This window comes from Pseudonaja textilis, chromosome 9 (genome assembly GCF_049901715.1).
Source record: "Pseudonaja textilis isolate UNSWEBS1 chromosome 9, rPseTex1.2, whole genome shotgun sequence".
Lineage (NCBI taxonomy): Eukaryota > Metazoa > Chordata > Lepidosauria > Squamata > Elapidae > Pseudonaja > Pseudonaja textilis.
In genome coordinates, this window is record NC_141998.1 from 5,371,606 (window position 1) to 5,383,549 (window position 11,944).

Sequence of the window (11,944 nt, forward strand, 5' to 3'; positions counted from 1 at the left end):
TTTGCCAATTGTACAGGGGCAGATAGGACAGCGCTCCAGAGGATTCACATCATTGCCCAGAAGATCATTGGTTGCCCTCTCCCCTTTTTAGAAGAGCTTTACAGCTCCCACTGCCTTAAGAGAGTTCAAAACATTCTCAAAGATCCATCTCATCCTGGGCACCCTTTTTTTTTTAAACTATTACCATCTGGCAGACGGTACAGGATAATAAAAACAAGGACAAACAGGTTGGAAAACAGCTTCTATCCCAGGGCAGTAACTCTATAGAATTCTACTGTATAGTATAATATTAATGCAATATCAGGGGTTTTCAATTCAATTGTATAGAATGTGAAGAATTGTATAGAATGTTTTTTATTTATTTTTTATGTATAACGTACACTGAAGAAAGCACTTAATTTCATTCTACGAGGTGCAATGACAAAGTAAACTAACTAAGCAGAACATTTCCCTTTGATGCTCTAGTTAACCTTTTTGTAGGAATTTTATTTTTCTTTCTTTCATTTGGATGTGCATTTAAACTTTTGCACATAGAAGTTTACCTCTCCAGCAGAATTTATGGGATTCAGGTTTGATCTTGGGAACAGGTGAGATTTAAATAATGCCTCAGTAAGAATTGGGGGATGGGCATTTGGAAGTTAACGATTTGAACAAATCACTGAATCATATGATGCCCTCTCATATGATGTCAAATCTTCATGATATCTTCTAATAGGACACAATAAAACATGAACCTTATCACTTATTTTCTAACCTAATCCCAACTGGTGGTTGAAGAGTATGTGGAAAATATAAAACCATACAAATATTTCCGTTATTTTATGGGAATATGTTATCTTATTCATTAAAAATAATTGATGGCAATAAATGTTGTTGTGCTCAGCAGTCACAAAGCCCACTTACTCAGTGTGGTAATCCTCCAATTCTCTTAATTTCTTGGCTGCTTTCAGTCTGTGAGTAAGTCAAAGAAAAGTCCCTGCTAACAATTCTCAAAACAAAATCAGTCATGTTCTACAGGTAGCCCTCAACTTACAACAGTTAATTTTGTGACTGCTCAAAGTTGCAACGGTGCTTGTAACTTTTTTCAACGGTGAAAAAAGTGACTTATGACCATTTTTTCACACTTAACGACCATTGCAACATCCCCATGGTTCCATAATTTACATTTAGATGCTTGACAACTGACTCAAATTTACGATGATTTGTCATGTCCCGGGTCACATGATCCTCTTTTGCGACCTTCTGACAAAGTCAATAGGAAAGCCAGATTCACTTAACAACCAGGTTACTAATTTAACAACTTGCAGTGATTCACTTCACAAATAGCAACAGCAATAGCACTTAAGACTTATATACCGCTTCACAGTGCTTTCCAGCCCTCTCTAAGCAGTTTACAGAGTCAGCCTCTTGCCCCCAATAATCTGGGTCCTCATTTTTACCCACCTCAGAAGGATGGAAGGCTGAGTCAACCTTGAGCTGGTCAGGACTGAACTTCCTGGCTGTGGGCAGAGTTAGTCTGCAATACGGCACTCTAAATACTGCACCAAGACAGCTTGATCGCTGTCCTTCCTTCCTTCCTTTGTAATAGCACTTTGGCTTATATACCGCTTCACAGTGCTTTGCAGCCCTCTCTAAGCGGAGTCAGCCTATTTCCTCCAACAATCTGGGCCCTCATTTTACCCACCTCGGAAGGATGGAAGGCTGAGTCAAATGTGGGAAGAGAAATTGCAAACTGGAGCAAAACTTACTTAACAAATGTCTCACTCAGGAAAATAAACGTTGGGCTCAATTGTGGTCATAAGTTGAGGACTACCTGTATTTACATCATGTGAGAGAGGCGGTTTTATCAGTGCAGTGAAGAAGGGACCAGGGCAGAGGCTCAAACAGCATCTCCAAAAAATTTTGAGAAATCTTTTTAAATTAAATATTTGTACCACCAAATAACTACACACATTTTTGTTAATGTAAGAGAGCAATATCTAATTTATCTAGTTCCCTTAGATGTGTACCTTACTGAATATTGTAGTAACAGTTTAGAGAAGATGAGTGAAGACACTTAACCAGTCAAAATCATCTACTAAAAAGGATGCAATATAATAAAGTGTTTTCAGACCAACCTAAACAGGATGTTTTTCTTTCTGTTTCACCCCAAAAGAGGAAGATGTCAGGACACTCGTCCCACGTCCATATAACCTTAAAAGCAAACTTTGCTTTTAGAGAAATTTAGGAGATGCTCAGGTTGAGCTGAATGTAATGGAACTTGCCTTATGAGTCAACTTCCTACTAAATGGAATATACTTTCAAACAACTAATTTTTAAGTATCCTTCGTATGACTAACCTTTTGCAACACTCTTGACTGTTGGATACTTCAAATGGAAGGTGTTTTTTTTCTTCTTTAATGGAACAATTTGTCTGGGAGCAAAAAAAATAATGGAAAGGTACGGCATGTTGGTAAAAGCTGCTTCAATATTTACAAAGGCTTACATAATATAGTTGTTAGTCACAAAACAGAGTGGGAGAACTTACTTTCTCCAGTATCTGGATGCTTATTGTTCTTTTCGGGGGGAAAGGATATTTCATTGAATTGTAAGAATGGGGTAAAGTAAGATAGGAAAGCTGGTTGGGTCCCTAAAACTATGTTTATTCACTGGGTATACATCGGGAACTCAAATTCTACGGTATAAAATATGTTTGGACAGTTTGCACCAACTCCCCCATAAGCCACGCAACCCACATTGCTGTCTTCTCCATTCCTCTCTGCGTGTCCTAGGATGAAGAAGGGATGGGCCTGGGTCTTCCTCTGAACTCCCTCTCCCTTGTTCTATCTCTCCCCTCCTCTGGACTTTGCCCTTCCCCAGCCTCCTTCACAGCCAACGGAGCCACACTCCCACTCCCTGTCAGCTGTTCATCTTCTTCCTCGGATTCAGACTCTGTCAGGGGCATGACAGGTGCTGAGGGATGGCGGGGGCGAATAGAGATAGCTGGGGTTTTGTAGCCAAAACAAAATGGTTTCCCCTGAGAACCAAGGACATTCCTACAGGTAGCTGGAAGTAGGCAGCTATGGGTGTATTACCTGGAACCCTGACACCGGCATCGTCAGTTCTCTAGGGGATGAGGGCACACAAGGTAAGTGATAAAACTTTATATCTGGAGATTTTATAGTACATTGTAAAGGTCACAGAAAGGCTATTAACAAACAGGTATCCTTGGAAAAAGTGGCATTTTTGTTTCTATCATGGGATCCAGGTCACTCAACAAAGTGATAGAAGGGATGTAAACCACAAGAGGTTGGAAAGTGCTATTTAAGGTGTCACTGTCAAGTTCCCTCAATCTTCACAACTTTTAAGATGTGTGGCTGGGTAATTCTAGGAGTTGAAGTCCACACATCATAAAGTTGCCAAGGTTGATAAACACTGTCCTGGAGTTTGTGGAGATTATCAGTGATCCAGGTCGTAGTTGTCTCAAAGGTGCTCTCCCCCGCCCCCCCAAAAAAGATGGTGTGTGTTTTTTTCAAAGAATAAGGGATTCAAAAATACATTTATGTTTGGAATTGAATACCCCTCCCTCAACAGACGAGGAGGAATAAAACGCCACCTATTTCCATTCTATAACACAGTCCTTTCAGTGCGCAGTGGTGAGTGTGCGGTACTGCAGGCTACTTCTGCTGCCTGCTGGCTGCCTGCAATTTGGCAGTTTGGTTCTCACCAGGCTCAAGGTTGACATAGCCTTCTGTCTTTCCAAGGTGAGTAAAATGAGGACCCAGATTGTTGGGGGCAATAGGCTGACTCTGTAAACCGCTTAGAGAGGGCTGTAAAAGACTGTGAAGTAGTATATAAGTCTAAGTCCTTCCTTCCTTCCTTCCTTCCTTCCTTCCTTCCTTCCTTCCTTCCTTCCTTCCTTCCTTCCTTCCTTCTTTTCCCAGTGGTTAGAATGCAGTATTGCAGGCTGCCCACTGCCAGCAGTTCAGTCCTGACCAACTCAAGGTTGACTCAGCCTTCCATTCTTCCGAGGTTGGTGAAATGAGGACCCAGATTGTTGGGGGCAGTAGGCTGACTCTGTAAACTTCTTAGAGAGTGCACAGTGAAGTGGTATATAAGTCTAAGTGCTATTGCTATTCAGCAGTTCTCAAAAGGTTCCACAATCAATTGCACCCTGATTCTGGTGACTCCATGGGCACAGATAAATCCCCTAAGTGGCCTCAAGAGCTCTCAAGGAGAGTGCTAACAACCAGATGACTGCAAAGAAATACAATCCTCCCCTTCCATCCTATCAGAACCCATCCTCCATCCAATCCTCAACTGTCAGTCTTATCCTTCCATCCCCCTGCCATCAGAACTTATGAAGCTTCTTGGATGAGGAGTGAAACATTTTCTTCTTCTTCCTCAAGAGAAAAAAACAACAATCCAGTTGCCTTTTGAAGAAAAAAAAGCACTTTTGAGATACTGTCCTATCGGATGCCAAGGAGACCTATCAGGTCTAACCACAGTTCTGCCTTAACTAAGACTGCTCCAAATAACGTGTTTTGGAATGCTCTAATATCTGGCCGCTTGCATTGTACAGGGTTTCCTTGAGAGAGATACAGATGGAGAAAGGAAATGGAATGATTCCATTATGAACAATCTAGAACTGAAATCAAATAGTGCCTGTTTCCTTTGGTTTCACGGTCCTAAAGGTTCAGCATAGCATTTTTAATGTTTGGGATAGTAAGATGCTCTGCTCCCAATTTCACCGTACTTCCAATTTCATCCATTCCACTATCCTTCTAATGTGCTTCAGTTCCACAGACATCTGGCTTGGAGTAAAGAGGGAAGAAAAGGAATGGCAGAACCTTGGGGTGGAGTTAAAAAAAGGGATCGGCCTAGAATCCCTACGAAGCCACAAGTGGACTAAATCCAATCTCCATTAAATTATGTTGATCCTTATCTAACTCCTAGCAGGTGCTAACCGTGAATTGAGAACATTCCCGTGCATAGGCAAGAGTAGCAATAAATCAGTTTAATTGGACCTTCCTGTGTAGATCTGATCTTTCACCCCTGACAAAAAGGGAGCGACTGAATGTTAGATTGTACAATGGTACATGATGTGAGTTATTTCATTCTGGTCACAACATGATGGTATCAGGACACTGGCGATGTTGTTGTGGCTTGTCATAGATATCCACGTATGGTTTCTCTAGATTTTAGAACGGTGATGGTAAACCTATGGCATGTGTGAGCCGTCGCTCCACCTTAGCTGTGCCACACATGTGTGCATGTCAGGTGGTCTTTGAGTTGGCTATGCATGAATGGGGGCCAGGGAGCATGTGGGGGGCACATGTGGGGGAGACATGTGCACATGCACAGGGGATGCAAGTGTATGCATTGGAGGTGGGGCGCATGCATGGGGAACATGCATGCATGCACAGGGAAAATGTGTGTATTGCATTTTGGGAATGTGCGCGCATGCGTGCGCTTTGGGCACTCAGTGCCAAAAAGGTTATGTCATGCCCCTGTCGGAATCTGACTCGGAGGAAGAAGCCAAACAGCTGACAGGGAGTGGGAGTGTGGCTCCGTTGGCCGTGGAAGAAACTGGGGAAGGGCAAAGTCCGGCTGGGCAGAGCAGGGGAGAGGAAGAACAAGGCAGAGGGAATTCAGAGGAAGACCCAGGCCTACCCCCTCTTCATCCTAGGGCATGCAGGGAGGAATGGAGAAGGGAGCAACGTGGGTTGTGTGACTTACTGGGGAGGAAAGGGTCCTGATTCCCTTCATTAGCCCAGCTAATGAACACAGTGTAGAAAAGAGGAAGCTGCACACAGCAAGTTGTTGGGAGCAAACGTGAATTTATCAGGTATTGTCGTGGCTTATCTGAGTTCCTGGCATCTTCCCAACTGTGTGAGTTTTGCTGTGCTTTCAAGTCTGAAATTCCTTTTCTTGCCCTGTCAAGTTAATTACTTCAGCTTAGTTTTTCTGGATTTTTAGTTACAGTTTGTGTGTACCTTGTTTTGAACTGAATTTTCTACAGTTAAAGGCTGTTCCTGGGAGAGTTTTTCTCCAGCTGAAGTAGCCTGGACATTGGGGGCAAAGTTGGAGATAATAAAGTGACTCATTGCTTATTTGACTGTGTTGCCTTTGTGCTACGCCCCGGATCATCACAGGTTAGCTATCATTGTTCTAGAACCTCTTCCCCTTCTTTGTCAATGATCTGGCGATGTTCTAACAGCCTTGGCCCAGCAAAGTCCACGGCCCAAATATAGTAGGCTTCCTGACAAGATTTGCCTCTTTTTTTTTCTGCAGGATGTCCCTACCAAGCTGGTAGCTAAGGCAGTGGCCCTGCCAATGACAGTGAGGGGTCACTGGTTTCTGAGTCCCAGGACAGAGTACAGTGTGGCCGTGCAGACTGCAGTGAAGCAAAGTGATGGAGAGTACCTCGTCTCTGGATGGAGTGAGACTGTTGAATTCTGCACAGGAGGTGAGTGGGCAAGGAAAAGGGCCAATAGAAAAGGAGATTTCCATGGTTACCTGGTAGTTTTCCTGCAACGGGTAAGGTGTTCTGGTAAGGTGTTCTGTTCTGCAACTGGTAAGGTGTTCAGCAGTCCCGTACTGTGGGAGATGACCAGGATGAGCCCGTGGGAGGAGTCAAAGGCATCATAAGTCACGAGTCCCTTCGTGCCCACAAGAAATCTAAGCTCACCCTTTTGAATTCTACAGACCACTGCACACCCAAACAACTAGACACAAGGACAGTTTTTTCCCAAACGCCATCACTCTACTAAACAAATTCCCTCAACACTATCCAACTATTTACAAAGTCTGCACTACTATTACTATTAATCTCATCGTTCCTATCACCCATCCCCTCTCTCTTGTGACTGTATGACTGTAACTTTGTCGCTTGTATCCTTACAATTTATATGGACTGTTTCCTAGTATGATTTGATTGCTTATTGTACCCTGTGACTACCATTAAGTGTTGCACCTGATGATTCTTGACTCTTGACGAATCTATCTTTTCTTTTATGTACACTGAGAGCATTTACACCAAGACAAATTCCTTGTGTGTCCAATCACACTTGGCCAATAAAGAATTCTATTCTATTCTATTCTATTCTATTCTATTCTATTCTATTCTATTCTATTCTATTCTATTCTATTTCTATTTCTATTTCTATTTCTATTTCTATTCTTAATTCCCGCACTTTTCCCTTTCCCTTGGCCAGAATCTAGTAGAGAACTGAAGCTTGCAAGAAATCTTTATACTCATTTGAACTTGACGGAGTCTCCCGGTTTCCCAGGCATCTGACACATGCACCCATCCTCATCTTATAAGCTCCATGACATGCCTTGAATTGTTGAGGGTCTTTTTCTACTCATTTTTAAAAAGGGAATTTCTGCCTTTTGCCGGTGAAGTTTTAACCAGACACACATGATGCTGTTTCCTTCCTAACTGAAATCAGCTTGCTCCATTCTTCTAGCGTTAAGACCAGCCACGAAATAATCGATGCAACACCAACACTTATTTCTGTATTTTAAAAGGATTCACGTTTAATTCAGTGGACTAACATTATGTGTATAAGGTAACCTTGTAGTGTATCCTGAGGGTTTCGCATTGCTTCCTCATAAACTTAGCTGCTCCCTTCACCACTTCGCCTCTGGCTTCAGTCTCTTAATGGAGCCACAGTGAACTTGGTTTGGCTTTTCGGTGGCTTCTTTGGCAGAGAAAGGGCTGCTGGGTTGAATTTCTCTGCCCCACCCAGCACTCCTATTGCCCTATGAACCACTTTGGCAAAAAATAAAGGCTTTCATTTGTGCCTCCCTTTGTGCAATTTCCAGTTTAAAACCCTCACTGTTCTCTCTTTTGTAAAATAATTTTTATTAAAGCTTTTTTAAAAGAAAAATAAAAAATTAATGCACACTAATATAAAGCAAGAGAAAGCAAAAAAGAAACAAATCAAAGAGAAAGCTAAAAGTGCAAGAAAGGGGAGGAAAGTAAAAGAAGACTAGAAACAAAGACAAATAGCTTCAGAATAGAATAGAACAGAACAGATGAAGGGAAGGGAGAATAGAATAGAATAGAATAGAATAGAACAGAACAGAACAGAACAGAACAGAACAGAATAGAATAGAATAGAATAGAATAGAATAGAACAGATGAAGGGAAGGGAGAATGGAATGGAATAGAATAGAATGGAATGGAATAGAATAGAATTAGAATTCTTTATTGGCCAATAGTGATTGGATACACAAGGAATTAGTCTTGGTGCAAATGGTCTCAGTGTAGATAAAAAGAAAGGATACATTCGGCAAGAGTCAAGAATCATAAGGTACAATACTTAATGGTTAAAAATACTCATTGGGTAAAAATAAGCAATCAAATCATACTAGGAAACAGTCAATATAGGTTGTAAGGATACAAACGACAAAGTTATAGTCATACAGTCACAATGGGAGGGGATGGGTGATAAGGAGTGATGAGAAGATTAATAGTAGTAGTAGTGCAGACTTAGTAAATAGTTGAACAGTGTTGAGGGAATTATTTGTTTAGCAGAGTGATGGCTTTCGGGGAAAAACTGTCCTTGCATCTAGTTGTTCTGGTGTGCAGGGGTCTATACTGTCGTTTTGAGGGAAGGAGTTGAAACACTTTATGTCTGGGATGTGAGCGGTCTGTAGATATTTTCACAGCCCTCTTTTGGACTTGTGCAGGGTACAGATCCTCGATGGAAGACAAGTTGGTAGTAATTGTTTTTTCTGCAGAAGACCCTAAAACATTCTAGACAAATGGCTGTCCTGTCTCTTTATTTGTTCCCTGGGACAGAGAGCGATTTCTCTCCGTTTATCTGCCAGCTGGAGCTCTGCCTTTTAAGGACTTGTGCAATCGACTTTCTGCATGCAAAAGCAAGCCCCGTACGCAACTCTTGGAAGTTTTCAAAGTCAAGCAGTCGAGGAGAGAAAAACCACTTCTTTGAGCTGGCTGGGAGACAAAGGCCCAAGCCGATGGGAATTGGAACAGGCTGAGGGGTGCTGAAAAGTGGTCAATCCAGATTTTGCCATGCAGCCAGCCTGGCTTGTGTAGGAGGGAAAGGGTGTGCCACCCAGGAGGGAGAAGTGATAGGGAGGCAGGAGAAAACCCACTCGAGGCAACAAGAAGCAACACGAAGGCGACATGTGGAGGGGAGGGGGAAAGATTTGCCACGGAGAGGTGTCGCATGAAAAACCTGCTTTAAAATATCTGAACGTTTGTTCCTTGCAGACTATGCCAAAGAACATCTAGCCCAGCTGCAAGAGAAGGCTGAGCTCATCTCGGGGAGGATGTTGCGGTTCACCGTTTTCTATCGGAATCACACTAAAGAGTATTTCCAGTATGTCAGGTAAGCATTGGCAAAGCCCCCCCAAATCCGTGAAGGCATGGGGGAGAATCCAAGTGTGGATGTGGGGTATTGTGTCAATGACAACGACATCTACCAGCCATGTTCACTGATCTCTTGTCTTCTTCATCCAAATTCTTCCCCTCCTGATAGTTGTCAGGGCTCCAACAAATCCACCCTTATTCAAATCACAAGTCTCTAGTCGCGTCTCAGAGTAAAAACAAAAACTTTTATTAGGAACGGCCATGTTGGCATTAGTTGGGTGCAGCTGACACTAAAATGCATCATTCATTTCCCCCTTGACCCTGGTCTCCCCCCCCCAACCCCTGGATGTATATTCTCCAATGGGACACATCCATAGCCAAGAGTCATCAATCATGCTCTCCAGTAATATTCTTGCACGCCGACAGCTTTGCCAAGGCGAATATCTAAGGCATTTGAGGAATGCACTGCTTTTCCCGACTCCCTTTCTGATGGCAACTAAAATGACCAAAGGAGTATTTTTTTTTTTAGTTGACAATAGCTATGATTAAAACATGGCTGGGAGGTGGAGTGAAGTGACTTCATTCCAAGAGCTAGGCTTGACTTAGATCAGGGTATCAAACTCAAGGTCTGCGGGCCAGATGCGGCCCTCGGGGTGCTTAAATCTGGCCTGCGAGGCTACCCTGGGAACAGCGAGGGACCGGCCTATAGGCAGGGTAGCCTTGCAGGTCAGATTTAAGCAGTCCCATGCTCCGTTTTCTCTGGCAGTTTGCAGGAGGCTGTCACAGCTGAAAACGGAGCTCGGGAGCCCGTTTTCACTGGCAGAGGGCTCGGGCCACCACAGGCGCCTCTGACACAAGTGACATCAAGCTGACCATGCCCACCCTGACCATGCCCACCCTACCCCCGAGGTCAAAGACAACCTTGATGCAGCCCTCAATTAAATTGAGTTTGACACCTCTGGCCTAGATGCTTTCAGTTGCCATTTCTGTAGTCTTAAGATCTAGTGCTTGGCATCTTCCATCTTTCAAATGTGTGGACTTCAACTCCCAGAATTCCCCAGTCATAGGTAATCACTGGGGAATTCTGGGAATTGAAGTCTGCATATCTGAAAGATGCCAAGGTTGAGAAACACCGCTCCAGATTATACTCTTCTGATCTGATGGCTTGGAGCAGAGCGAAGAAAGCCTCATTAAGGAAATGCTAATCATAGCATCCATATTTTTATATCCATCCATCGTCCTGTTTTTAAAAAATGTCTTAACAATATCTTATCTTTTACAGTTAAAGCTTGTTTCAAATTCTCCCTAAGAAATGAGAATATAGTCACACTAGCATTCCTCATTGTTCCCATACTGATCCACAGACATTAAATGTTAGCTTATCCTTCCAATGAATTAAGATAACTCATCTCATCTTCCACCTTCCCATGGTTCTGTTGCTTCACAACAACGTCCTGCAGATGTTCTTTTGAACGTCAGAGATTGTATTCATCCTTTCCTGCTCCTAGCCTAAAACTCAGAACCAGCACGTAACATGACCACTCATAATCACTACACCATGTGATCTTAGTTTACCCTTCCTCCAAGACTTAAATCATGACTAGACAATTCTTGCCCCCTTGGTTCATTATTTCAGGGATGTTTCCTGACAAAATCCTTCAATGCTTTCAACAGGGGCAGAGTTTTTAATGGACCATGTTTCCCTGAAAATAAGACCCGGTCGCCAACTCATAAAACATTTCGCTCAAGAATCATGATTTTATTAGAGCGATTGCTGGAATCCCGACATCGGTCTTATATATATATTTTCCACCCAAAAAGGCACCAGGTCTTATTTTCTGGCCCACTTCTGCGGCTGCTTGTTGCCTCTTGCGCATATTGCCCCCGGCCTCCCTTTCGCTGTCAGAGGCCTTCCGGAAATGTCTCTGCAGCTGATAACAGAGCTCCGGATTGTTCCTAGTAGGTAGGACAGCTCCACCCACCATCCCCACACTAGCTTAATTTTTAACTTCACCCCACCCTTGGCCCTGGAGTGGATGGGGGCTTAATTAGGGCTTATTTTGGGGGGGGGTAGGGCTTAAATAGGGTGCATGTATAAAAATCAAGCTAGGACTTACTTTTGGGGTAGGTTATATTTTCGGGGAAACACAGTACTTGAAAAGTTCTTAAAATTTCAGGGAGATATTCAGAAATGTATCTGTCCTGGAAGTAGGCCACATTCAACTGTATAGCACAGTCAAACATCAGCAGCTGACCAAGGGAAATGATTTATGACCTTTTGTATTGTGTTGTAAAATGTTTGTGCTTTTATGTTACAAAATGTTTTATAAAATTTGCCAAATTTCAATTCAAAGGACCTAGATGGGACCTGGATTTTGGATGCATCCTGTAATTTAGTCCATTTGAGGTACCTTATCAAAAGGTTTTGCCTTATAGTACATCAGTTTGCCCAGTTAAAGGTTCCAGATATGGGTCTTATTAGTAGTGTTTGGATAGATTCAAAATGCTCTTACTTCCTCTTTGTGTAAGCTATGATGTTGTGCCTGGCTGAGAGTCACCTAGCAAACTACATAGCTGAGATAGGGTTTAGCAGGTCTTCCAAATTGAAACCTTAATTCT

The 11,944-nt window shown here is 42.8% G+C and overlaps 1 protein-coding gene across 2 annotated transcripts in view; it reads left to right on the plus strand.

Annotated features, from left to right (window-relative positions):
* PHYHIP (phytanoyl-CoA 2-hydroxylase interacting protein) overlaps nucleotides 1-11,944 on the plus strand; it is a 61,490-nt gene that overhangs the window by 42,692 nt on the left and 6,854 nt on the right. For both annotated transcript variants that reach the window (XM_087938855.1, XM_087938856.1), the window contains 2 exons: nucleotides 6,274-6,448; nucleotides 9,227-9,344. In XM_087938855.1, coding sequence (XP_087794981.1) covers nucleotides 6,274-6,448; nucleotides 9,227-9,344 — 293 coding nt within the window. The remainder of the gene's footprint in view (nucleotides 1-6,273; nucleotides 6,449-9,226; nucleotides 9,345-11,944) is intronic.